The 26,110-nt window shown below is 44.9% G+C and overlaps 1 protein-coding gene across 2 annotated transcripts; it reads right to left on the reverse strand.

Moving 5' to 3' along the window:
* Positions 1-736: 736 nt before the first annotated feature.
* Positions 737-25,762, reverse strand: LOC119446838 (complement component 1 Q subcomponent-binding protein, mitochondrial). 2 transcript variants are annotated; one of them, XM_037711401.2, is made up of 6 exons: positions 25,389-25,762; positions 24,997-25,144; positions 22,737-22,830; positions 10,927-11,038; positions 7,820-7,905; positions 737-1,108 (listed from the first exon to the last, which is right to left on the reverse strand). In XM_037711401.2, the coding sequence occupies exons 1-6, from the start codon at positions 25,597-25,599 to the stop codon at positions 959-961; spliced, it is 801 nt and encodes a 266-aa protein (XP_037567329.1). In that variant the 5' UTR covers positions 25,600-25,762; the 3' UTR covers positions 737-958. The 2 variants fall into 2 exon arrangements, with proteins under 2 accessions (XP_037567329.1, XP_037567328.1); XM_037711400.2 differs by having other exon boundaries at positions 7,820-7,908; positions 25,389-25,761.
* Positions 25,763-26,110: the final 348 nt, after the last annotated feature.

A 26,110-nucleotide genomic window follows, 5' to 3' on the forward strand; every position in this document is an offset into this window, starting at 1 on the left:
TCGTGATACCACCATCATTATAGAATTACCATACCATTGATCTCATGCCATCGTCCTCATTGCCTTGCCGTTCTACAGTTCCCAGATTCATGGCACTGTTGCCATAATTTTATGGTCCTTTCGGTGTCATACTGTCATCACGATACCATCCTTACAGAATCACCATCAATGCTGTCATCACACCGTGGCCATTCTTTAATCATTCTATCATTGTCACCCTGTCGCAAGATCCCCATGCTCAAGCCTCGAGCTTTTCTCCTTTCCTCGGCCTAAGCACAAACATTGCTGGAGACTACACATTGCATAGGATCACATTAAACACAATTGTACACATCACCATTAGTTGTATAGAATTTAACAGCTTCATTAAAGCTTTACTACATGCAAGACTTAAGCTTTGTTTCAGTGCAATTAGATGTCTCACGAGTCATGACCCAGATTGGGCACTGGGTGCCCCAGATTAACTTTGACCAGTTGAGGTTCACCCAAAGCATAATAGATGAGCATTTTTTCACTGTACCCTCAACACTGGAATGAAGCTGCTGTGGGTAGCTAGAAGGTTGAGACCCTCCATTGTATAATTTCACAATGGGCAACCCACTGTATTTTTCCTTTCACAAAGCCGCGTGCTGACAACTTATGCTTTCGGATGGCCCAATAGCATATTTAAAATTAGTCAAGTGAAGTCACAAGCACCAGTGCTTTCTTCAGAGCACACAGTAAAGTGTACACACTGTTTCCGCAGTAACATTTATTGTTTACAATGAAAGAAAGCTTTTGTTTGTGTGAACAGTGTGAAAACTTCAGCAGAAATACACACTAAATGGACATTCTGGCAACATAGTGGACTGCATCCACATATGTTGCTTACACACAGGATATAAATGTATCTACATCAATACAGACATGGTACTACTAGAGTCCTTGCAGACAGGCTTCACCATGATAAAGCACAGCTCTACTTTTTTGAGACAAAGTCCTTGAGCTTTTCCAGCAGGCCAATGTAAAGACTGTGTTCATAGACGGTGCAGAAGTTGACAAGATTGTAACCAAACTCGCTGGAAATTCCACGTTCTTCAAGCATGTTCATCAGCAGGTCATACAGATACTGAAACAAACAACACAGAAAAGGACCATCACACATTTGGTACTCAGTGCTAAAGCAACTGCAGTTCTTTAACACTACAGAAAGAAAAGCCCGTTGCTGCAATTTTCAACATTCTGCAGTTTTAACATGGGCTAACTAAAAAGTTACAGTTCTGCCCAAAAGGCAAAGCATTGATGGCAATAGCATGTATTAGATAGCTACACGAAATAAGGCTTACAGTTTTATCAAATTGCAATAAGAGTTCGCTTACTAATTAAACTAGTAAATCCCTTTTCTTCAATTAATAAATGCTTTAAATATTCATAACGGAGTGGAATCAGATTACTAACAACGAAGTACTACAGCAATCTCTGATGTCATTTACCAGAAGCCTCTGTGTCCATTAATATATAATTTTCGGTTGTATTCATTCCCGACTGCCCATATAGTTACAAATTTATTATTATCAACTTGATGCCCCTTCCATTATGTATTAATTTAATCACTGAAGATTTGATGTGTTATTAAGATTTGCCTTAAGCCTTACTAGACAGTTTTAGTTTAGCGTTAGCGTAATAGCGGGGTTACGGGAAATAGCGTTACCGTTCCGCAAACGAACTTTGCAGAAAGAGAGTTTTAGTATAGCGTGATAGCGTAGTTTACGTGCGGGACGCTATTCCATTACGCTTTGAATTTTGCATACATAGGGCACCTAAGATATGTGTGTGTGCGTCCGGAAAGTGCGATAAGCAGCACAATAGAAGCCAGGAGCGCGTTGTATTTTTACTTCACATGTCCGTCGATCTGCAACGAAACAGACAAGCAGTACAAGCTGTCTACCATAGCCTCCGAAATCCTCCCATCTCAGAGGCCATATGCCGTCGTCGCGCCTATCTCCCGACTTTAGCGACAGATGGCGCTCGGATCTCAGAAAAAATTTCTCTTGTTAGGCTTAGGCGCGTTCGAAACGAGAAGCGATCTCGAAAATTCCTCAAGATTAGCCATAACACTCTCTCGGCGAAGCGACATGAGACTAAGCAAAAGCCGTTTACGCAGTCATTTGCTACGAACGAAGTGAATTCTACAAAAACAACGCCAAATTCAGTTCGAAGCGGGCGGCCGGGACCGCCGCCATGTTTTACGTAAACTACGTAAACACGCTAATACGGTAACGTTAACTCTGAGAAATAGCGTGCGCACGGTAAACGGTATGGGTCGGTTAGCGTTCTGCGCATGCGCACTTCGATCCCGCTATCCCGGTACGCCCGCTATTCCGGTAACCACGCTAAACTAAAACTGTCTACTGTACTGCTATATCTACTCCTACGTTGCACCGCCATCATTGAATTTTTTTGTCTCTAATGCTGATGCGTTTTGTTTGTTAATTTGCAGCCTTTGTTTTTTTTCTGTATCTTTTTTTTTGTGAATATTTGATCCGGGCTTGTATCTATCTGTACGCCCACCCTGCGAAAATCCCTTCCTGGGATTGCAGTATCAATAAATAAATAAATTAACAAGCATGGTGTCACCCTCTCTCGATAATTTCAAACACTCGCTGTCACAACGCTGCCGTGATGAGGGCAGACAGAGGGGAGCAAGCACTTCATACTGCCTCTTGTGTCAACGTGTCTCCAAAGCTTGAGATTATGCGACCTCTAACACTATGCACAGGGAAAGACAGTACGCATAAAGCCACCAGCTATAGCCACTCACCAGCCTTGGCACCGCAGATTACTTACAATTAGACCGTACTACAAAAATTCGCAGTTTTGCACAAAAGGCAAAGCATTGATAGCAATAGCAAAATACATTACACAAATACATTACACACAAGTAAGGTTCATAGCTTTATCGGCTGTGTAAGTTACAGCAAACATTTGCTTATAAATTAAATTGGCAAACATGGTGTCACGCACGCACAGGCAAACATGAACCGACCACACTCTATGACCCTGAACACTCGTCACAACACTGTCACTATCTTATGTCCACTTTTCGTTCGATAACGTAAATGAGAGGCACAGCAGACGATCGCCTCTTGTTTCTGCCATGCAAAAGGTATTCTGCATCGAACTGTTTCTGCAAAATGGCACTGGGGTGCACACATTGACGCTTCCCAAGCACTCCACCTTTTTCATTTTCCTGTGCTGCCCTCTGCCATACACCACTGGAAAAATTTAGGAAGGGTGCCGAAGCGTTTGCTGATTGATTTGCGTACCTCTGCCCAAGTAAAGTGCGTGTCGGTTGTACGTTTAGTGTATCGCAATTAATTATTACTGGCTTCTCCTGGGCAGCATGTTGTTCCTGGAAGCCATGTAGCACTCACTGACTACAGTGTAGACCGCTTATAACGTAAGTCGCCTGAGTCGCAAATATCCGCACTATAACCAAATCAACAATTTTCAAGGCCCGCACAAATGCAAAACATGTGCACCGAGCCGCCACGCGTATGCGACAGTCGAGGAATGCGGCTAGAACGTTTGCATTCAATTTACAGTCGAATCTCGTTAATTTGAACCAAATCACGCGGCGGCGCCTCCGACCGGCATTGCTCCGGCACCGCCATAGAGTAAAAGCTTAGGAGAGACCCCTCAATGTCGCGCGCGAACGAAACAAAGAAGAAGAAAAAAAAAAAAAAAAAAATGCGGTGGAAATTTCACCCTCTCTCAAATGGCAAGGTCGCCGATTCTGCGTTGCGCCGGAACATGCGTGTACGTGCCGACGTCTCAGCCACGCTACCGTAGCCACGTGTAGAAAATGGCAGTGAACCCTTCCTCTACTTTCTAGTCATGTGTTGACCTTGCACGCTGCAGCTATGGGCTACGGGGCAGAGGGAAGCAGCGGTGCTGTCCCAGGCCGGCCAACGAAACTGCCCACGCCGGCAAACGCCCGCTTCCTGATAATGGCAGAAAATGAAACTTCGGGGAGCTGGCGCCGAGCCGGCTGGAGTGGCGGCGGGCGCACACGGTGACAGTCGAAAGTGAGGGAGGGAGCCACCGAAGCGGAGGAGTTGCCGGGGCGAAATCCGCTTCCCTGCCACTCTCCTCCCTCACATTCCACGGTCTCCACGTGCGCCCTTCGCCGTGATTAGGGCTGTAGCCGTGATGCGCCGGCGTTGGCAGTTTCGTGGTGCTCGCTCGCTACGCGCGCCGCGATATTTCACGACTCGCACTCAAGATTCTGGTTTCAGCCTCACTGGCTGTTCGTTCGCACCACGTGCCCTTCTCCTCCACTTCGTCTCTCTTCCTCGAGCACTCCTTGGGGCGCCCGTTTGAGGGGAGCGTTCGCCGTCTCCGCTGACTTCCGCACTCCCACACAGCAGCACTGTAACCGGTATTTCGTTTCCCGCAACTGCACTATAAGCGACACGTGTATGTGTCACTGGAGTGCTATGGGAAAATTAACAGGAGTCTGAAAAGACCGCACTATAAGCGGTTACGTTATAAGTAGTCTATACTGTAGTAGGTGAGCACGCCTGAGTGCATGGTTGTGCCAACAGTGTGGCTGATAAAGGCCCGCTGAGTTCCATCTACCGACACGGCTCCTTGGAGTTTGTTGTCACCGATTTTGCACTTGCACCTCACTTTCTGTATTCCCTCTACATATTGTTTAGATATTTCGCATATTCAAGAAGTCTTCGAGCGCAGCCTTCCACGTCGGATTTACCAAAGCGGTGCATTTGTTTGCATTGACATCTACAGCCACAGATCATTGTTAGCTTCAAATATTATAGAAATGGCACATCGTTGATATGAAATAATGTCAGAACATAGCAAAACATACATACCTGCGCATATAAGCCGCATTGTTTCACCCTGAGATGAGTCAATATGAGTGGCTGAGCCACTTAACTATGGCAACTGTGATCCAGATACATTACTGATTCTCGCGTTTTTCTTTTTAACTTCTTCAAATTTAAAGTCTAGATAACTAGTGAGATTGATTGAGGTGGACACACATACATCGAGTACAAAATATCTGCGGCGAATATAGCTTAGAACATATTTAAAATCAATTTTAAAATATGTGCGCGCAGCCAACCGCAAAGCGCAGTACCTCGCAACATTGACATCAAGCAGGAATTGTAAACAACCAAGAAAACGCTACGTCACGAGTTTGCGCTGCCATCGGGGCAGGGCCGGCGAGACAGTTTCTCGCCGCACCGCTCCGATCGTCCCGGTGCTTTTTTTTCTGCCTGGTCGAGACGCTGGCCTCTCTCATTGCTGACGGCGGCACAAAAATCGACCTCAATTGTTTCTGACACAAGATAACTCTTAGAGTAAAGTGACCTTGAAAGTGTGCATGTTATAAAATGTTGTGCGATATAGTAAATCGCTGGCGTGATTTTGGCTCGCAAGCAGTCAGCGCAACCGCTCCAGCAATCGTCTCTACGAAGTGGCTCGCCTTGCTAACATGTTTTCTCATCGCTACCAATGGCGTCGGCAAAACTAATTGTACTGTCACTTATGAACGACATAAATGTGCAGATGTTGATTGTGTTGATGAAAATAGGTCCTTTATTACGAGCTGCGGACGGATTACAAGGGCCGTTGGCCCCGGATCAGACGGCCACTGGACCCTTAGAATGGACCCCATTGAAAATCGTAAAGGCACCAAAATGTGGTCGTTATAACAGATAGTTATATCTGGGATCGTTATAATGGGTACGTCTGTATATGAAGGTTCAACTGTATATAAAAGGGTGGAGTATTGGGCTAATTGGCATGTAATTATTTCTGTTGCATGGTACATAGCATAAAGCAGTCAACGAGACAACAGACAAGCAAAAGCACTTGTCCCATTTTGGCTATTTTGCAAGAAACTATTGTATTTACTTGCTAATTGCACCCTCGTGTAATTTGCACACCCCTAAATTATCACCCTGGTTTATGAAAAAAAAAAAAAGTTTCACACGCATATTTTGCACTCCCTGTCCTGCCCTGCAGCAGCCTGTCAGTGCGCAAGGGCAAGGCTGGCTCAGAAAGATTGGGGCAGCCACGACGTCACATGCCATCGCCACGCCGACACTGCAGCTGCGACAGATGAATATTGAGGCCAAGTATAGTTAGGTTGACCGTAAAGTCACACGGAAAAAGCAAGCTGTGCACATTTTATCATTTTTGTAATGTTTTAGCATTATTTTCCGCATCGGAGGAGAGGGAGTGTAGCACTGTTTCTGCGCAGACAATCAATTATGAGCACAGCTGTGGGCACAGTTCTATTGCTATCAGCCCATCCTGTACTGTGCAACCAATATTGATTACGGTGCGGTGTGTGTTCTCTGGTCAGTCGTGCTTTAGTCGACGCAACTTCAACGACTGCTCTTGCGTGCTTGCTAGCCATTTTTGTTTACAAAAAAAAAAAAAAAAAACAGCAGTGGAGCAGTTGCACCTGGCAACAACCATGAGGATAATGATCGTGGTTTATCCTTTGCAAGGGGCAAGTACTACGCAGTGTCCTGACCGGAAATGTAACATAAATTAAGAAAAAAAAAAAAAAAAGACCAAATAAAGTGGAGGCGACCCCGTAGCAGGCACATTTATATCCTGCGTGCCATCATGGCATGAGCTAACGCGGAGCGGAACTGCCTGCAAGGCATGCTGATCCATAATCGCTAAATAGCCAAATCCACATCCACATGTAAAGACGCCGATGACTATTTGTCAGGCTTCATGCTTTGTGTACTAAGCACATGATACTGTGTGCTCAGTGTGGTCGGTTGGTGCTAGAGTGCATCAGCTGTGAGTGTGGCTATCAGTCCGTCTGGATTGCCAGTCAGCCAGAAAGTGAAAATGCTTGACGCTACAAGATGAGGCTGCAATTAATGACAAGGTTGAAAAGGGCCAGAAGAAGATGGAGATTGCTGACAAATTTGAAATGCGTGCAGCTTGCTCTCTACAATTTTGAAAAACAAGGCCTGCATTCTCAGTGTGCTTGGAAATGCTTGATGAGGTGGAGCTCAGAAACGTGCGCTTGGTTTTCTTCTCACCAATCTGCACTTCTATGCTGCAGCCACTCGACCAAGGTGTCATCCGCAGCATCAAGTGCACCTATCGAGAGAGGCTGACTCAGTGTCTGCTGCTGAACCTTCAGGTCAAGCATCCCACCAACATGGACTTGTTCATGGCGCTTGAGATCGTGGCCGCCGCACGGGTTACGACGTGTCTGGCCGTGATTGCAAATTGCTTTAAGCATGCTGTCTTCACTGCCACTCAGCAGGCATCATGCGCTGCTGATCCAGCGGCACCGGAGGAAGATGAAACGTCATAAGTAATGTGTATCATAAGTAACGTGTATGAAGCCGACGCCGCCGAGGACCACCAAGGCCCAAAACATCAAGACAACGAACCCGCAGGATGCATTAGATGCCTTCAACACAATTTGTTTTTCGGCGAGTGTGACGACAATGTGGCAACAGACCACTTATTGCAGTGTGAAGGCAGAGCCGTCAAGTTGCTGCAAGGCAAGGTGTGGCAAAGTAAGATTACCGACTATTGGCAATATATTTTTGTTTTGCAAGCTTTTCCGTCTCATTCTTGCACTAACGAAATTACCGCAAAAGCTAATTTTTTTTTTTTTGCTTTTGACTGAATATTAAAAGCTACCCTAGTCCCCAAATGCTCCCCCATCAAATGATGTTATAAGGATATGTTCAATTGAGTTATTGTACACCTCTCAAAGTAATATATGCCCCCACACTTTAGGCATGGAAAAGCTGGCTTCACAACTTACCCCATCCATGATGTCACCAGACACAGTGTAGACCTCATCTGTCCATTCTCCTTCATAGATGGCAAACTCAGCCACACCAAAACTGTCTGCTGAAAATAGAAATAAGGAGAGCAATGCAAAACTGCCATTAGTGTATCATGTTAATAAAACTCAGAATAATGTTGCAATAGCATGCACTATATTACTTTACAATGGCACCATGCCTCACGAACGTGCTCCATGTAGCACATAACACAAGTCTTCCAAAGTTAAAGTATTGGTAATGTTGAAAAAAAAACTAATGTTATCTATGCAAATACTAGCTTGCATAGGTAGTTTCTGTTTTGACAAACACAGTTTTCTGACAGGTAGAGCCGGCAAATAAAAATAGTATTTTTTTATTTCATGGTTTATGGTATACATTCGCTGACCGATTTTCGGACCTCACGGGGACTGAAAAATATCCAAAAAATCGAACGGTCCGAAAAAACTCATTCACACACACACACACACACACACACACACACACACACACACACACACACACACACACACACACACAAACACACGAGAAAAAAAATGTATTAGGCTTAGAGTTGCATAAAAAATATCTAATGCCCTGCCTCATACTACGCTTGAAGGCGATCAGATTTGCTTGGTTTTGCGCAAGACTGACGTCATCTCCGTATACAGTCGACAAGAGTGTCACCACGTTGGCGATCGAAGAAACGAGCCATGTTTCTTTGCAACACTTGGCTCTTGCGAAGCGTGCCTGCTCCCCACAATGCGGCGCCGATCACACAAATGGGAAGCCGCACAAACACGCACAAAGATGCAACGTCTCCGAGACACACCTGCTCTGTGGACACATCGCATGCAAAGTAGCAACCAAAACGTAAAATGCACCCTGCTCCCGCATTAAGTGATTACGATAGTGCTGACCAAAAAAGAAAAAAGAGTGGCATCCCCTGAAGCATTTTGTCAGCCAACGAAGAGCGTGCATGGCCTCCGAGACAGGAGAATAACATGTGCACCTCCCAATCTTGAAGGCTGTATAGCGGGCCACTGACAGCCAAGCCTGGCCAAGCCAGCAGAAACTACAACATGGCGGCCCTCAAGATCGGGTAGTGTGACTCAGAACGAGTGTTTTTGACTGGAAAATCGAATTTTGGGCCCTAAATTCTTCCGAAACATCGGTCACGAAATTGCATTGGCTCTATGGGCATGGAGGAAGAATTTTTGTCGGATACCGCCAAAAAAGTTTTGCACCAGCGCGGTTTGCACTCAAGGAATAAAAGACCTGTAACTGTTTTATCATAAGAAGCCAACAATGACACCAATAAAAACCAGGGGAAATTACTTGTACTTATTAATTGAATTAAAGAACTGATAAATTAATGGAAGATGAAAACGGATGAAAAACAACTGTGCGCAGGTGGGGAACGAACCGAGCCACCACTGGCGCTGTGGTGGCGCTGGCTAACACTCCCAGGGTGAGTTCTAGTTGTAAAAACAAATACCCCAGAAAGTGGATGGGAAAACGGCTCCACGGTAGCTCAATGGTGAGAGCATCGCACACGTAATGCGAAGACATGGGTTCGTTCCCCACCTGCGGACAGTTGTGTTTTCAACCGTTTTCATTTTCCATTATATTATCAGTTCTTTAATTCATTTAGTAAGTACAAGTAATTTCCCCTATGTTCTTGGTGTCATTGTTTGTTGGCTTCTTATGACATGATTAATAAAAATCGGGCACCTAGTTTCCCTTCTCGTTCTGTAGACCGTCTTGGTATAGATATGTTTTTCTAGATTAATATTTAGGATCACATGCTTTTTATGTAGCAATAACACCAAGAAACTAGCGCACTTGAAAGATCAGACGATCTGTGATCGTAGCCAGGGCGGCACACTGGCATCAAGCAGCCGCACTCAAGCAGACGACAAGAGCGCGCTCGCCGCGTCATGGATCCACTGCATCACTTTGACAAAGCGCCACATGACCATACGTCAGGCAGGGGGTGCTGTCACGACGTCCGCCGCCGCGCCCCTGAGTGACATTATGACCACACGGGAAGGAGCCGACTTGCGCCTCCTAAATTATTCTTTCTCGGTGTCTATGGGTGCCCTGAAGGTGCATTTATGAAATACGGAATATCCAGTCTGAAAAATATGTCGGCGAATGTACATGTTTATATTAAAACCTTCAGTGGTCATTTTGAAGAGAACTACAGAAATACATTTTGTTTGGTTCTTCAAGAACACTTCCTTTCCAAAATAATTATCACCAAATTTGACACTCAGTGGAATAATTTCACATGAAAATAGTCGCAGAACGACTTTTTGAATATTTCCCAAGTATGTCTGAATAAATGCGCAGGCAGTCTGAAAAGAGCAAGTTTAGCGGGAAAAATAATTTAATTGCTTTTTACAACCCCAGCGGTATAAAAAATTTAATTAATTTGCCCTGTGCTGTGCTTCACTGATACCACCTACGTAAATATCGCAATCGTCGACACTGTGGGGGCGGTTTGCTTTCGCCCGTCGAGTAGCCCGATGTGTGCAGCGCGCCACTGCGAAGTGCAGATATGTGTGTGTGACATTTGACTGTGCAACCCTTGTCAGATTAGGATGCGGTGTGCCAATTCAATTTGTAGCTTAGAAACTACGAGTTTTCGCCATTCCGTCCAATAAGCGCAAAAACAAACTCCGAGAAAGCGTTCGTGGTAGTTGCCGGCATGTCGCCTGTGAGCCCGATCTCTGCCTCCGACCACCAGTCAAGCCCGTGATCTCACACTCAATCACAGAGACGGTTCATTGGTCTTAACATAGTGTAGACCAGCTTGCCGCAACAACCAGGTGGGCGCAGATTTTTCATATATTGCTGAAATGTAGCAGGAGGGAGCAGGGTTCACCTCGGTTCAGTTGGTGCAGTGGCAGAATGACTGTCAATCTAAAATTTTGTGACGGTTGATTTTGTGGGCATATTTCATGCTCACTTGCTACACAGTATTTCATATGATCTCTGTGCACCACCATCCAACTTTTCTATGGACGACTTCAGTGGTAAAGCTGAGCTGCCTCTGTCAAAAGGTCTTTCACTGTATGTCTTGGCCAGGGTAGGTACTTACCATAGTTCTCGGACTGACCCTCAGGTTCAGCCCCTTCGTTGAAGGTACAGCTGAAGTAAAGTTTCTTTCCACCACGCTCAATCTCGACGGTGAAGTTGGGCTTGGATTTCATCTGGAAATTAAAAACAAACCACATAGTGCAACTGTAATGTAGAGAGGCCATAATTCGCCAGGTAACGACGTCTGATGTGCACAGTGCAAATTGTGAATGCTGCCACTCTCCTAAGTACTTACAAGCTGCTCACATGCTCGCAACAGTCCAGAAAGCATTTTGGCAAATGTAATTAGCCACTGTCAAAAGAATTCATATCAGAAACACCCCATGTCAAAAGCCAAAATTTGTAAATACCAAATTCACAATAGGCCTGTCATTGTCTAACTTGCTGCCTTCCTCACTATTTTTGTTTCATTTTCATTGACAAAAGGTTGTAGTCCAGCATCAAAAAAAAAACAAAAAACATTGGCAATGAGTTTACAAAGTATCATCAAATCTTGCAATGACAGCAACGATTACCTATGTTAACAACCATTCACCCACATAATGGTAGACAGTACTGCATATGACAAAAAATATCCTGAAAGGGGTCGTGAACCACTTTTTACCGAAGTCAAGAAATGCACTTTAGGCTAAAACAGGGTATTTCAGAAATACTTTGCAGCAAAAAGTACTTCTATGCGTTCAGCAGGAACAGAGTTATTGACAATCAAAGATCGCCTGCGATTCCCTTCGTGGTGCTCCTGGTCCTTCTTTATTGCCTTGCACTGCAAAGGTTATGGCAGAGCGGGGTGGGGCCCACAACGTTCCGCCCACTGAACGTCACCATGGCACAAAATTCAAATTTTATTTTGGATGTTCACATAGATGACACTACTTCCAATTTTTGCGCCTCGACACACCACACTCGGAGGCTATACCCAAGCTTACGGTTGAGTTCACTGTGCCTCATCCCTTTGCTGTGCTACAGTGTACTAGATAGCTACGCATGGCCATTTCCGCACTGAGTGACAAGAGTAGCACTAGCACATTTCCTTTCGCACTTATCTCTATGACAATCAACGATTTCCAAGGGTAGAACAAACTTGATCTTCATGTCCGCTCGCGCAAGTATGTCAGCAGTGCGCATATTGGCTAAGCGACAGATGCCGCATTCTCGTCTCGTGTTGAAAGGTTCCTAACGCAACGAACTTCGACCATGATGGCAACACCCCTCGAGGAAGTGCTAACTTGGGAAGCAGATGACCTGTCTGCTACACAGTGAGCACGCTCGTCGCTGCACCCAGCAACAGCCGCGGTATCTACGCTACGCTCTGAACGCAGCTACATGCAACTGTAGTGGCTAACTATGTGCTCCACAGGGCTGGAGCGTGCGTTCACACTCATGTGCTTCGATTTGGCCGTGTTATTTGGTGTGGACCAGTTTTATTCTGCACTGGCCTGACCAAGAGATAGTAGCCAAATACAAATTGCGCATCCAAAGCAAAGCCTGCCAAGGCGTCTAGCCAGGAGTGAGCGCGCTGGCAAGCTTACATCTGGTCTGACCTTAAGTTTCGCATGGGTCGAGGCTTGTTAAGTGTTCCAAGACTAATCGAAATTAACAAGACCCAACAGCTACAACACGGATAAGCAGTGTGGCCAAAGTTTTGTTCATACGACGAGCGGGTGCAGGTGAGCACTGGCAGATCCCATAATATGATAGTCGTACTTTCGGAAATACGAAATTCTTATCAAAATTCAATATGCAGGTTTTTCGCATACTTCAGCCTGTTTATTAAACTGCGTCAATATACAGTAACAGTAGGAAGAAGTGCACTGATCCAAACATTCTTCTTGATCGATGTCAGCTATTGGCCAATAGCAGCCGCATATGGGAATCTGCTATATGACAAAATACAGCCGCCAGAAGAGAGTGACGAGAAGGCTGTTGAAAATGAAAAGAGTAGAGCACTGCACGGGCAGGACCCTAAGGATGCCATTGTATTCGTTACCCAAATCAATGTAATTAATGCTTTCAGCGCGGTTTAAGCGCGTTCGCGACTTGCTGATTCTTCAAAGGCGAATAGGTAAAACGATAACTGGTAAGATAATTCGTCACGCGGCTGAAATATGGCACTGCGTCCATCCATGATTGCACGCCTGTTCTCAACCGGCCGCCTAGCAGCGGCGCATTATGCTGCACCATGGAGGAACGAAAAGCGTTCTTTCTCCATTTACTCCATCCATGCGCTGCGCTCACGACCGGTCGTGGCTGCGCTTCAGCTAGAGTGTACTAGAATACGGTCGAGTGGGACGAGCGGCTGGGGCAGCGCATGCTTTGCAGTGAGGCGCCCGACGTGGAAAAATACTGTGACGGCACTGCGATCGAAGTGGATTGGGCCGCATCAAGGTCGCGCCGTTGGAAACTGCTGGCGATACTGCTCGGCAGGGTCATTCGTACTGCTTCTCGTGCTGGTATTTGCTTTCAGACCGCTCAAATGGTGTTCATAATTGCATATGACATGTATTTATGGCTTAAGAATAAATTCCTTTCATTCTCTTCTTTATTTTATTTTTTTAATGTCGCTCGGTGGTCTTTTTCGGTCTCAGGCCAGGTTCGGGCCGATTTCGAGCCGGGCCGCCATAAAAGTTTTGGTCGGGCTCGGGCGGGCAGCCCAACGTAAACATGGGCCCGGGCCGGGCTGAAAAAATTGGCCCATGCAGTGCTCTAAAAAAGAGTACTGGAGAAAAAGGCGACATCGCACTCCACTTGGGAGCTTACGACTGCAAAATTTGGCCGAGATGTTCACAGCAGTGTACGCTATCTGCGGACTGTTTTTACACCAAGCCCGAGGGGTGGTTCAGGACCCCTTGATAGTCACTGTGCAAGTAAAATTTTAGAGCAACAATTAAGTACTGTCCACAGCAGCAGACAGTGCATAGCCATAAACTTTTAGATGCACACTGGGAGATGTAAATATCAGGCCCTCTCAACAGAAAAAGCCTACAGGACACTTAACATATTATGGGGTTTTACGTACCAAAACCACGATCTGATTATGAGGCACGCCCTAGTGGGGGACTTCGGAAATTTGGACCACCTGGGGTTCTTTAACGTGCACCTAAATCTAAGTACATGGGTGTTTTCGCATTTCGCCCCCATCGAAATGCGGCCGCCGTGGCCGGGATTCGATCCTGCGACCTCGTGCACAGCAGCCCAACACGCCTAACATGATACTTTCTTACCACTGAGAGGTTGAAACTCGCACTTTCATGACACCATGCAAGGTGGGGTGCACCACCAGTTGCATACTTAACGTTGAACAATGGCGTCTGCGGCACCCAACACCAGATGCAAGTTTGGGGATTGCCAAAGAGTAGACAGCCATTGAAGAATGGCGTGTGCTAATTCTGAAATACGTGCCCTACTGTTGTAAGAACTTTTATAGTTTACATTAAAGCTGAAATTTTCAGGGCGTCTAGCAAATCCCTTGTTGAAAATTCCCTGACTAAAAAAACTTCATCACAGCAAAGACCTTTTGTCATAGTGACTAAAAAAAGGGGGCGCAATCGAGAAAAACCAGAACTTTGGGGAAAACGCACAGCTTACAGTAGCACCAAAAATCTAAGTGAATAGTCTTTCGCTCAGTGTTGCATAACAGTATATCTACTCAAAAAGCGACAGTCATGGCAACCCCTCACTCCTCAATCTACATGACTCCCCTCCTGATGCACTACACAGTACCTCAACAACAACACAGCTTCAACTGCTTCTTAATAAATATCTAGGCCGCACCCCTTCCACGCCTACGTACTCCTTAGGCAAGCATCAGTGTGTTAGTTGCTTTGTCTCAACAAGTTCATATCTTCATGGGGGAGAAACAGCACAACTTAACATGTACAGAGAAATAGACACACACCAGACAATATCTGCCCCTCGCATCAGCACTGCACTATATTTGGCTCTCCTGGCAACAGTAAACTAATTCAAAGATACTTCTACTTCATTGGGCTCTTCCAAACTCTGCTTTTTATGAAGGGGCCTGGCCGCCTAGACAGAAGCACAGAAGCCAACACACTGCCTTCACTGATGGCGGTGCCACTACTTGCAAATGCATTTGAGTGAAAAATACCGCAGACTTACAGAAAGTGTGACAAACCGGTTTTCTGCCTCATAGCAGTAAAACTTGCAATGGTCATTCATTTCATGTTCTCATGACATGTCAAAAGCAGATTTTCACGGTGAGGAGAGGAATAAAACTTTCAAGAATGCATGCAGTGTGTAATACAACATACAAGTTTCCTTTGTCTGTGCACTTTGTAATCACACATGCAACCTTGTTGAGACTGGGCGCACGCCACTGCCACATAGCAAGCGAGATGCTGCATATGCACGCACTTGATACAATTTACTACATCAAAGCGATAGCTGGGTTCGAATGGCTACAATGCAACGTTCAAACTTTTCAACATACATTTTTGATGTTGCAGAAGGCGAATTAACAATAAAGAGAAGTAAAGGCTTTGTAGAGCAAGACGAAAATGTGCATGGTAGCAACAAAAGTTCTAGCCATGTTATCTTGCTATTTGGCAAAAAGCTGCAAGTTCCACTAAAGTTTCAATGCTGAAACTACGAAAAGCTTTATTTTTATTTACTCATTTCATGCTTCAAGCATCCTATCCCTGCCACTAACGGGTCCATTTTGCGTGCGAGTGTGGTGTCAATGCAGCGTACCTCTGCCAGGCACAAAGGCCATACAAGTTTTCCCAGTTTCTGAATTCAGAAAGCTTCCGTGGGCAAAGTATGCTTAGAATTTCTATATTATTACTTGCAACACTGTATGACCAGATAGTGTCAAAAGATTATCAAGTTAAACCTTGGAGGATGTTCAAAATTGTAATCACCATTATGTTCATGTTCTGGAGCATGTGATCCAATTAGAACAACTGTATTCCAAAGGTCACTCACAAAGCAAAACAATTTAATCAACTTATTGAAATTGCACCAAGGCCTTCAGAAAAAAATGACTGCTAAGGATAGCTTTAAACTGCAGAAAACTGTCTGGGGAAATCCTTATTTTTTTATGTAAATTCAGAAGGATCATTACATGCCAAACGCCCTAACCATGCTCTCAACCCTCATAAATTTTTATTCTAAAATTGCGGCCTATTACTAGACCTGGGAAGTGCATTACTTACAAATATTCAGCAAAAAGAACTGATACAAATTTTTTCTGTGCCCGAACATTTGTGCATGTTGAGCGAGTCGGTCATACATTGTTAATGTTTCTCGTTCATGTTTGTAATGCGTAGCACCTTGCTTAACATTTGAGCTTCACAATAAAAGGCAAGACATGGTGTACATAAAAAAAATTGCAAGAATTTAGGCTTTAATTTCATGAGTACAAAAACATTTCATGGATAATTTAGAGAAACTGCACTTTATACACACCCCCTATCATAGGCCTTTAATTAATTTTTCCTGTTTCATTGAGAAAGCAAAACGCACAATTTGGGGAATAAGTTGTTCTTTTTAATAAAACATTTTGCTTAGTTCAATGCCATTTTATAACCTTATATTGCTATTCGTATACATAGACAATTTACCAAAATTGCTTAGACAGGCAAACAACATGCAATGTAGAAAAACAACAGTTCTAAATTTAATAAAATAGCAATTATACCATGAGCTGAGCTGTAATATACATGTCGTATTCCATCTAAAAATACCAATAGCGCATTTGACAGCAGGGAATGTAATATAACTTAACTTGTTAGAGGGAGTTCAAACATTATTTTTGAACGTGGTAAAACATTAACAAAGTTGTGTTTCACTTAACCCATGTACTGTCAATCACTGCAATGTCATGGTGTTTTTCATGTAAAAGCCCTGCAGGATTGCTTTCACTGCACTGCAAAGCATTCTTCCTATCGCATTTCCCTAACTAATAAATACTGGCCATTATAACATATTTTAAATTATTGCTACTACGTGACCGCTACAGGTCGTGAACCCAACCGAAAAGAACTGCTCAGTTTGTCACTGGCATGTACCCTACGTATGAGATTTGCCCATGCTGCTATACAATATATTTCAGTACACAACAATCCCCACATGCAAATTGGATCGTGTTAGGGGTTGCGTTGTCTTGCCAGTGCTGCCCGTAATTTAAGAATATATTCCTTCAATACGGCAACTGAGGAATTAATTATTGTGCAGGAATGATTACTCGGTACTCCGGGGGTTCTACAAAGAGCCTAAAAGCTTTACGTGGTAAAAAACCTAGGGCCATACTCTAAAACGATCCACTTCGGCAATACTCAATACAATATTGCCTTGGCCAACAGCGCGCACTTGGCTGTTTTAGCAAAATTTGATGAGCTGATTGGCTGCTTGAGCACCACTTTATTCAATTTTGCTCAACCAGCCAATCAGCGTGTGCCTGACTGCGATTGTCGCCGAGGGATTAGTAAGCTGCCCAAGTTAAGCGTTCACACCGTAACTTGGACAGCTTAAATGAACATTTTTCATGACTTCACTAATTAAAAAAAAAAAAAAAATTCCCTGGCTATTCCATGACTTTTCCAGGTGCCCAGAATTTACACCACTTTTTGAGGTTTTCCAGGTCGTTAGGAGAACAGACTAAAATTTCTCTTCATCATCATTCATAATAAGCCTAAAATTAACGGGTCCGACTTTTTCAAATCGCCCTACGCCGCACGCTTCCGACATAGACATAGCATGTAATATTAAACCACCATTAACACGAAATGACACTTTAAAATATAGCCTTTTTCCTAGAGTAAGGAGCAGAACATGCTGCCCGATTCATTGGTTTCCTCTTCTTCGACAGATACATTTTTAAACGAGCTACGCGTTCTTGCTCATCCGGGTCAAGAATTTTCCTGATCCGTTAGCTTCTATAATACCACGTTGTGGTCGCGACAAGTGCAATTGTGCTTGGTATATTACCACTGTGAATATATGTGAAATAAGCAGTGACTTTATTATTATTATGTTGGCTTTATTGTTGCGCATGATTCTTCATTGTATTTGTAAATATTCATTGTATCTCCATTCCTGTAATGACCCTTGGGGGCTAACAATAGCAACAATCAATCAAACAAACAAAACTTTTAGACACCCTGAATTTTACATGTATGAAGTATCTCAAAATACTATAATGTTGCATACTACACAATTTTAGGCGACTCTTGCCACTAGCTTATTTTTTTATACTAGAAAACCTTTTTCACTGTGCTGTTTTAACAAAAAAAGAAACCTCAGTCTATCTTTCCCACATTGCACTATAAAGCTTCGATATTTGTGCAAGCGTACTCCTAATTTTCATTGTTGTTGCCATCTCGAGTTTCTGAAGCAACCACAGTGTTGAATCAGACTTTTAGGTGGCTAAATTTGATGTACCTCCTGGAATAAACGCAGGCTGACAAAAGATGGCCAGCTTGCGTGAACAAAAGGAGGAGCTTAACAGAAGAACGTTAGTACCCCTACACACAAGCAACCTTCTTGATAATAGAGTTAGATTAGGGGGACTGTGGCGTGTGTGTGACTTCGGCATCGGCGTGTGATCATTGTGAGGACAACGGCAAGAATGTACACGAGATTTCAGAAAACAGAAAAACACAAAACACTAATGAGAACAACCCCAGCTGGTGTTTCAAGAAGAAGAAATGAAAGTGGACAGCTACAGCAATTTGGATCAGTAAAAGGCTTGGAGTGCAGAGGCATGCGCTCGTACAGCCATAAGGATCCCGGCGTACAAAGCCTTTACCCAGCCACGCTAGCGCTTCCACGAGGGGCTGGTGTCTCCTGACAGTGACATCCCTCGGACGCAGTTTAAGAATAAGGCAGCTGACACACAAAGGAGCATAACAGAAGGCCATCGATACCATGATGCGCAAGACGTTCACTCAGCCGCCTCTACCCTACCCTGATGGCATGGCGACACCTGGCCGATGGCAGCACAATGGCCAGGAAGTCCTATGTTTAGCCACTGGTGTTGTTACAAGTCAACAGCTCAGGTTGTTTACAATGTTGCTACATCAACGACACAGTCTCAATCTTTGTTGACAACAGCAGAAACAAACTCGGACTTAATGAATACTTTTCACTAATTTTGCCATTTAGAGTTGGATGAACGCCTATTTATGGACAACTGTTATTGCTTGGACGAATAGACTTGCTAATGCAATGCACTGCACATTTATGTTATTCTGTGTTTTATTTTTACAGCAAAGCTGTCTATGGCTAGGATCTGGGATTTTATGGCGTCCACGCGGAAAAACTTTCCCCTAAAAAGTGAGCGAAAGCAACAAAAGAAAACGCATATCGCCGCTCGCGTCTGAGCTCGGTTTAACGGCCACCTGTGTCTAAAACGATGCGTGTCTGTGAATGTGTGACGTAGTGCGTGACGTAGTGTGCGCCTGATAAGGCGACCAAGGGGAAAGAGTTGGTGCCCCTCGGCGCAACCGCCCAAACGCGCTCGTTCTACTGTTCACGCGTTTCTCATTGCCTTTCACAGCTGGCTCCATTGCCACACGCATAATTCCAGCATAGAATTTCACTTCTCTTCTGTCGTCGTAATCGGGAGGCCGCGTTTACGGGGTTGAGCCAATAGCTTAGGTATGAGCATAAAATTAGTATACTAACTCTAGAGGAAAAGCTGGGGCGCGATCTTGTACGCGTTCCAAAATGGAACGGAGGCGTTCCGTTCCATCGAGCCGCACACGATTGGCCAATTTCAACCGCGACGTTCAAATTGACCAATCGTGTGCGGCTCGATGGAACGGAACGTCTCCGTTCCATTTTGGAACGCGTACAAGATCGCGCCCCTGGGCGAAACAATTGGGAACCGCGAAGGTGCCGCCATGTTGCTACGACTCATTTTTGTAGCACTAAAAATATTCAAAATATTATGCAAAAGTAAGCACTTATATACGTTGAAGTTCGTTCCGTATATTTTTCAGAAATATCGGATGGCTATATGGAAAATTTTGATGTAAAATTTACAGGTGACTAAAAGGCTGCGTTTGCAGGCACTTTAACTAGATGGCGCAACCATACTGACGGAGCCTCGGGATCGCGTTGATTACGCACCTCGTCTGAATCTCATCTTGTCTGCGCACCTGCGTAGGGTAGCAACATGGCAGCACCCTTGCGGCTCCAGATGTCAAAGCATGGCTGCTATGCGGAGCTTTCCCTCCAGAGTTGGTTATATTAACTCTACGTGTATGAGCCATTCATTGTCTTACGTGACGGAGAGATTTAATAAAAGAGGTGATACGCAAATGTGTGTGCGTACTTATGGTCACGATGACCACAGACCAGGACAATAAATATGTTCGTACCTTAGTTCAAAATTCTTCGTCACCTCTGTGTCGTGCGCTAAACAGCTTCGCTGGTCATCCACCTTCACAGAGTGGAATGGCCCATTAATTTTTTTCTTGTTTCTTATGAAGCTTTACTCTGAATGCAAGTGCTTGTTTCATTTTCTTGTCAATAGACTGACCAACCAGCTGATACAGTGAGCTCATTAACCTTGCACCTATTAAACAACACTAAAAAGTAACAACAAATTATGATTCCTTTGACAGAAACAGCTTATGACTAGAATAACAAAAGGCCAATCTTCAATTTTTAAAATTTCTCGCTAACCTTAATATACAATCTTTTTTAACAGTAAGCTATTAACTAGACCCCAGAAGATGCTGTGGTAAACAATGTCACAGAAAACTGGTGTCAAAGCGTTGCCTCCTGCTTTCACCTTGTTCTCGTTTTGCTAATTGTCTTGAATTTCCATCTCCCGCATTCCCCGTGTTTTCCCTTACTTACTAAAGGTACCTAGGACGCATAATTTTATTATACAACTAAATGCGCTGGTTGTGCTACGCCGTTCGATTGCGTTCGTTTCCGAGAGCTCCATGTCCCTCGCCTCTCTGCCTGGGCAGTGGGTCATAAAACACTGTCACTCGGCTGTCATTCCACCCACGGCAAGGTCAACGGGCTTCCCCCATTGGCCAACTTTTTGGCGAGATTCGGGCCTTGCTTCTGTGCGCTCCAGGTATGCGGGCGCAAGATGGGGACCCGGGGAGACCACATTCAGGCATCGGAAGGTAGCGTACGTGTTTCTCTCTGCTGGTGGCGGCCCTCTTTGTCCGCCGCCAGTCGATGGTTACTTCGTCTCGATGTCCTGAGGCAGCGCCTTCTGATCGTGCCCTCGTCTGTTCTTCTGTTTCCATTTTCTCTGCTGTGGGGGTGGGCGATGGCAGGCCACGGTGTAGGATATATTCTTTTTAGGTTGGGACACCTCTCGGCTTGCTTGCTAGACCCAATCGACCAGATAAAGCAGCAACGGCGCGTGTCTATCGGACCGGTGACGGCAGCGGATACCTATCGGCGGAACGAAGCAACTTCAGTTAGAATGCAGGCGAGAGCTCGTGCGGACAAAGAACGCGCGCATGCCCCCCCCCCCCCCCCCACGTTTTCCCCTCTCCCCGGTGACCTACTTTCGCGTGTCACTCAATCATTTCGGATTTCCCGTGAAGCGCAGCCTGCTATACCAACGGGAGATTAAACCAATAAAATGTTTTCTGTGTTGAAGTTGCATCGTACCGCCGACAGGTATCCGCTGCCGTCACTGGGCTGATCGGTGCGCGCCTTTGCTACTTTATCTGGTCGATCGCGTCTCAAGAGTGTCCTCACCTAAAGAGTATATATCTTACACCGTGTGGCAAGTGCTGGCCGAAGGATAGGCGGGCTCTCCTTGCTGGGTTCTTTGTTGTCTCTGTTGTGGTGCACCGTTGGCGGCCATCGACGACCATTTGGCCATGTTTTGTGTTGCAATTAGACTTAGACTCAGGTGTGTTGTTTAAACTTATGTTGTATGGAACCCCAGCTTAATAACTGTTCTTTGTTCCTTGTCGAGAGCTTCGCCTAGGGTCCCCCTTGCTGCACGCATGGTCTTGCCTTCCCTAGCATGTACCGGCGGGACGAGCACTCACACAGCGGCGGCACACGGAGCGGGCCGGAGCAGGCACGGACGCGGTGCCCTACGTGTATGCATGCATGACGTACGTCCTGGGAGTGCTCAAACCCACGGTGGTTGTCCGGCGCGTGTGATATCAGAGCATGCATGCTGTGAGCGGAGCGCGAGACCACAACGTAAAAGGAAGCTTTAGCTTGGGCCAATTAAAAATCCTGTATTCAAATACATGCAAAAGGCAGAAATGATCTCGTGAGGAACCACTGGGCTGATTTGAATAAAATTTGCTGCATTTCAGAAAGTTGTAGCAACTGTAACAAGCAGAATTTTAAAAAACTTAGAAAACAAAGCCTACCCCCCCCCCCCCCCCAAGTGCATAACTCCACACTAAAAGCAGATATTGCAGTTGTGTAAACTGCACCTGCTAGAGCATCTAAAGCTGACAATGACAGATGAGTTTACAGCTTATGTGAAATTGTTACAATGCTTACGAGGGTTTTTACAAAAGTCCTACTGCCAAATTAGAAGTACATTTTAGAGAACTGTATAATACATTAATTTAGTCCACTTTACGTCCTCGTAACATCCTTACACATAAAAGTGAAAAAATTGGTACACAACTTTTCTTTAAAAATTTTCAATTTTCAACAATTTCTCGAAAATTCATAAAAAAAATTCCTCCCTGAAGTCAGCAGAGTTTTACCTTTAAATGCAACAAGCCTCATCAAGATTGGTGTGCTCAGAAGCGCCTGCGGTAAAGCTCTTCTTAATGCTCCTCTTTAATGTCCCACTTAAATATTGTCCCCCAAGATAACACACACAATTTAACTAACCTCCCCTGGCTCAGGTGCATTATCCTGGCTGGCAGTGAATTCATCAGCATCCTCTGCATCCACAGAGTGGTTCACATTCAGTCGAACAGTGATCCTGGAAGGCAAGCATTTCAGAACAATGACAAGAAACGCGGACCTTGGAAACATGGATAAATGGCACAAGGCTGGTGACCAATGGAAAGAATGGCTCCATAGCACAGAAGGAAAACATATTGGGGGAACCAACAAAGGAACCAAGCACAATGCAAATTAACTGCACTGATCATTTCATGGTCATAATTACCCTACTGATTTTTCTGTTTACTATAAGTAAAAAGTGGAGAATGTCTTTGGTGCTCATCGCCTCATCAAAAACTGGCGCATTTCAGTTTGCTGCCAGCGATTAACAAAAAATGTAAGGTAATTCTTACCAAGAATAAACACATTTCACTTGCATGGTGTACGCCCTAGACTGCTTTCGTTGTAGTAAAAAAGGAGGCAGCCACAAAACAAATGCACTAACACATACGACAAGCATTGCTCCTGACTACATTTCCAGTTCAACCTTACCTATGTGGTTCTCAGTTTATGTAGATTAATTTCACGACAAAGAACCTCAACACACTATCAGGGTTTCCAAGACATCTGATGTGTTGCATGGCTGACTCTAGTGCATTCAATTTTACTGGCAGTACGTCTCACGGCAAGAAAAATATTGGGAGTAGTTTCGCATTCCCCATTATGCCAGAGAACCGAAAAGAGCAACTTTCGGGGGAAAACCTGCAGCTTTCTACTTAGCCCGTAGGTAATCTTGGTGCAGTACTTGTGTTTGCAAAATTTTCCATGAGAGGCCCATATGTTACAATTTTACCTGCAGCCTGTTGCTAAGAAAACGGGACGCACAAACACAACTGCTGTGTGACAGTGTGCTTTATTTATTGCTGTTGCACCTAGTTTGTGCAAATGGTGACTAAAATGCTACCAGTTACTTCCTTGAAATGCGAGTTACAAGCAGGCATTTTTTGTTTGTGATTTAATGAAATTTAGCAGTCATAGTAATGACCCAAGCAATTTTTACTGGGATCAATGTACGAGACAGTGGCAATACGGCACAATCAGAACCTAGCTCCTTTTAAATGTTGCATTATTATTTGTGCTATGGGAAGTTGCCCCAGTACATAGTTGGAACCTGCTTCTGTGTAAAGCTGAGGTAAGTTGCAAGCCGAGAGAGGAAAAATGACACTGCACGTTGCTGTCAAAATGGTGGACCACTGAACATTTGGGCCAAGCAGCAAGAAATCACATTTCCACTTCTGGTGTGATGTCATACTTCTTTCTTTCAGAGTGGATATTCTGCTGGCAGCCAGCAGAGCTGTTTGGAAAATTTTGCAGGCAGTTCGTCCTCAATGGCTGGCTTTGGTCAAGGGACAAGGGAAGGGAGAATGTGTGCAAGTATTAAGTGTAAACGCGTCATTATTTAGTATACTTTGGCAGCATCTCCAGGACACCAGGGCCACCAAAGCTGGAACCGGGACTGGTGAACAGCCGATTTTGTATGCAAACACCCGCTGGCATGCAGAGGCCTCCGCGAGTCCCCAACCCATGGGCCAGTCTGTGTTCCAGCTTTGATCTACCTGATGCCTCTTGGGTGCCTAGAAGGTCCTGTGTAGCCCGCTTTACTATAATCACAGGTGCTCTCCTGAGGCCTCTGTTTGACAGTATCAACTGCAAAGTACCAGCAATATTTAAGGTGTTAGCATTAGGCGTGTCAAAGTGGAAAAAAGTGTGTGTGAGATGTGGGAAGCCGGTTACGTGGTAGAGAGGGGATGGGAGAGCTTAGAAGTGCGTGTGTGTATGTATATAGTACAACTAACGGTGCTCTGCGGGCCCGTCAGTTGCCCTTTGCTCCTCGAAGAGGCCAACATGTTCGTGTCGAGTGAGCTCCTGCACAACACTTTTCAATGTGATGAACGCGGCTGAAATCATGAATTCGGGACCTCAAAGGGGTGCGATGTAATGCTAACACATTTCTCTCGCATTTACCGCAAAATCGACCCAGAATTTTTTTTTCGAGCAACTTTGCCGGCATTAGAAGCCATGACTAAGCAACGGTATCGAACTGCCGGCTGCTGGCAGAATATCAACTCTTTTTCCTTCGCTTGGCAGATCCACCCACACGCACATGGCGACAGTTCCAACAGTCCACCATTTTCTGGACATGCGGGCTTCTACGAAAGCTTCGCTACCAGTTTACATGCGAAACTTTACAGGGCGCACTCACGTTTCCTGGTTGAAAGATCGCGTCAAGGTAACCTCAGATCCCTCCGTTTTAACGTCAAATCCTTCGATCTTCGGAATCTGCGCTGACTTCCTTGCCTTCTTCTCCGCTTCGATTTCTTCCACAAGAAAATCGGCAAGCTCCTGGTCACCTACAAAGGAATACAAATTATCCCTAGGGCTTAAACGAAGCAAATAAGTTTTCTCTCGCCGATTCTTCGGACGCGGACGGCAGACGTAGCACATGATACGCTAAATGCGTAAAGAAAGAAAAAGTAACTAGGCATCTTTTATACGACACAGCGACCGTGCGGTCACGACTTTAGTTGGTCAAAATAGCAACTGCTTCTGTGAAAAAAGGAACGCGCCTCACTACGAGGACACGACCCAAGTCACCTTTGGTACTTGCTTGGCTGTAGCTGCAGACCGCCGTTCGCACGGGACTTGATCTTGCAGTGCGCCGGCACACTAGTGTGCGGGACAGAGTAGAGCTGGACATGGACTTGTAGCCGGGCTCACTTAAAGGCTTCAGCGCCCTGAAAACAGCACCGCATCGTGCCGGTTTCATACAAACTCGGGTCACGGATCCAATAACGCTTGCTGCCATGATTTATGCTGAAAGCTAGGCAAACCTGCCCCGTAGGCCTAAAGCAAAAACCCCGAAGAAAAAGCACGGCAGCAGACCAACGTTGAGGCAAACCACGCACCAGGGACCACGCCACAAAAACGTGCTCCGCGATTTCCTCAATTTCCTGTTCCAGTCACGTGATTGGCGCTTTGTTGCCTGCATCGTTTTATCAAGCCGCAGTAGCTGGACTAGCTGAACCTACTTACGTTTACTGCTGCATTGTTCGCGCTCTACTTTCCCAAATCGCATATTTGATACAAATTGGCTAAAAAGTTAAGTTTTTTTTCTTCGCAAAGAGAAGTTCTCAGTTTACGTTTGCGCTCTTCGGCTGACGCTAATGCTGATGATGATAATGTTGCTAATGTATTTTGGTTGGTTGTAAAACTTTTATTAATGGCATATTCAAGTGGTCGTTTCAGAGCGCTCTGGCCGTGCTATAAAAGTGGGGAAAAACAACTTTAAAGCTGTATTACGCTCTAACACGACCACC

Source organism: Dermacentor silvarum, chromosome 3, assembly GCF_013339745.2.
Source record: "Dermacentor silvarum isolate Dsil-2018 chromosome 3, BIME_Dsil_1.4, whole genome shotgun sequence".
NCBI classification, from domain to species: Eukaryota; Metazoa; Arthropoda; class Arachnida; order Ixodida; family Ixodidae; genus Dermacentor; species Dermacentor silvarum.

What these genes read in the sequence shown, in the direction of transcription:
- LOC119446838 (XM_037711400.2), bottom strand. Translation starts at nt 25,599, where the DNA reads ATGGCAGCAAGCGTTATTGGATCCGTGACCCGAGTTTGTATGAAACCG. An exon ending in CGATCTTTCAACCAGGAAAC is followed by an intron (nt 22,831 to 24,996) that starts GTGAGTGCGCCC and finishes CTTGCCTTCCAG; the next exon opens with GATCACTGTTCGACTGAATG. An exon ending in GGGTCAGTCCGAGAACTATG is followed by an intron (nt 7,909 to 10,926) that starts GTAAGTACCTAC and finishes TTCTATTTTCAG; the next exon opens with CAGACAGTTTTGGTGTGGCT.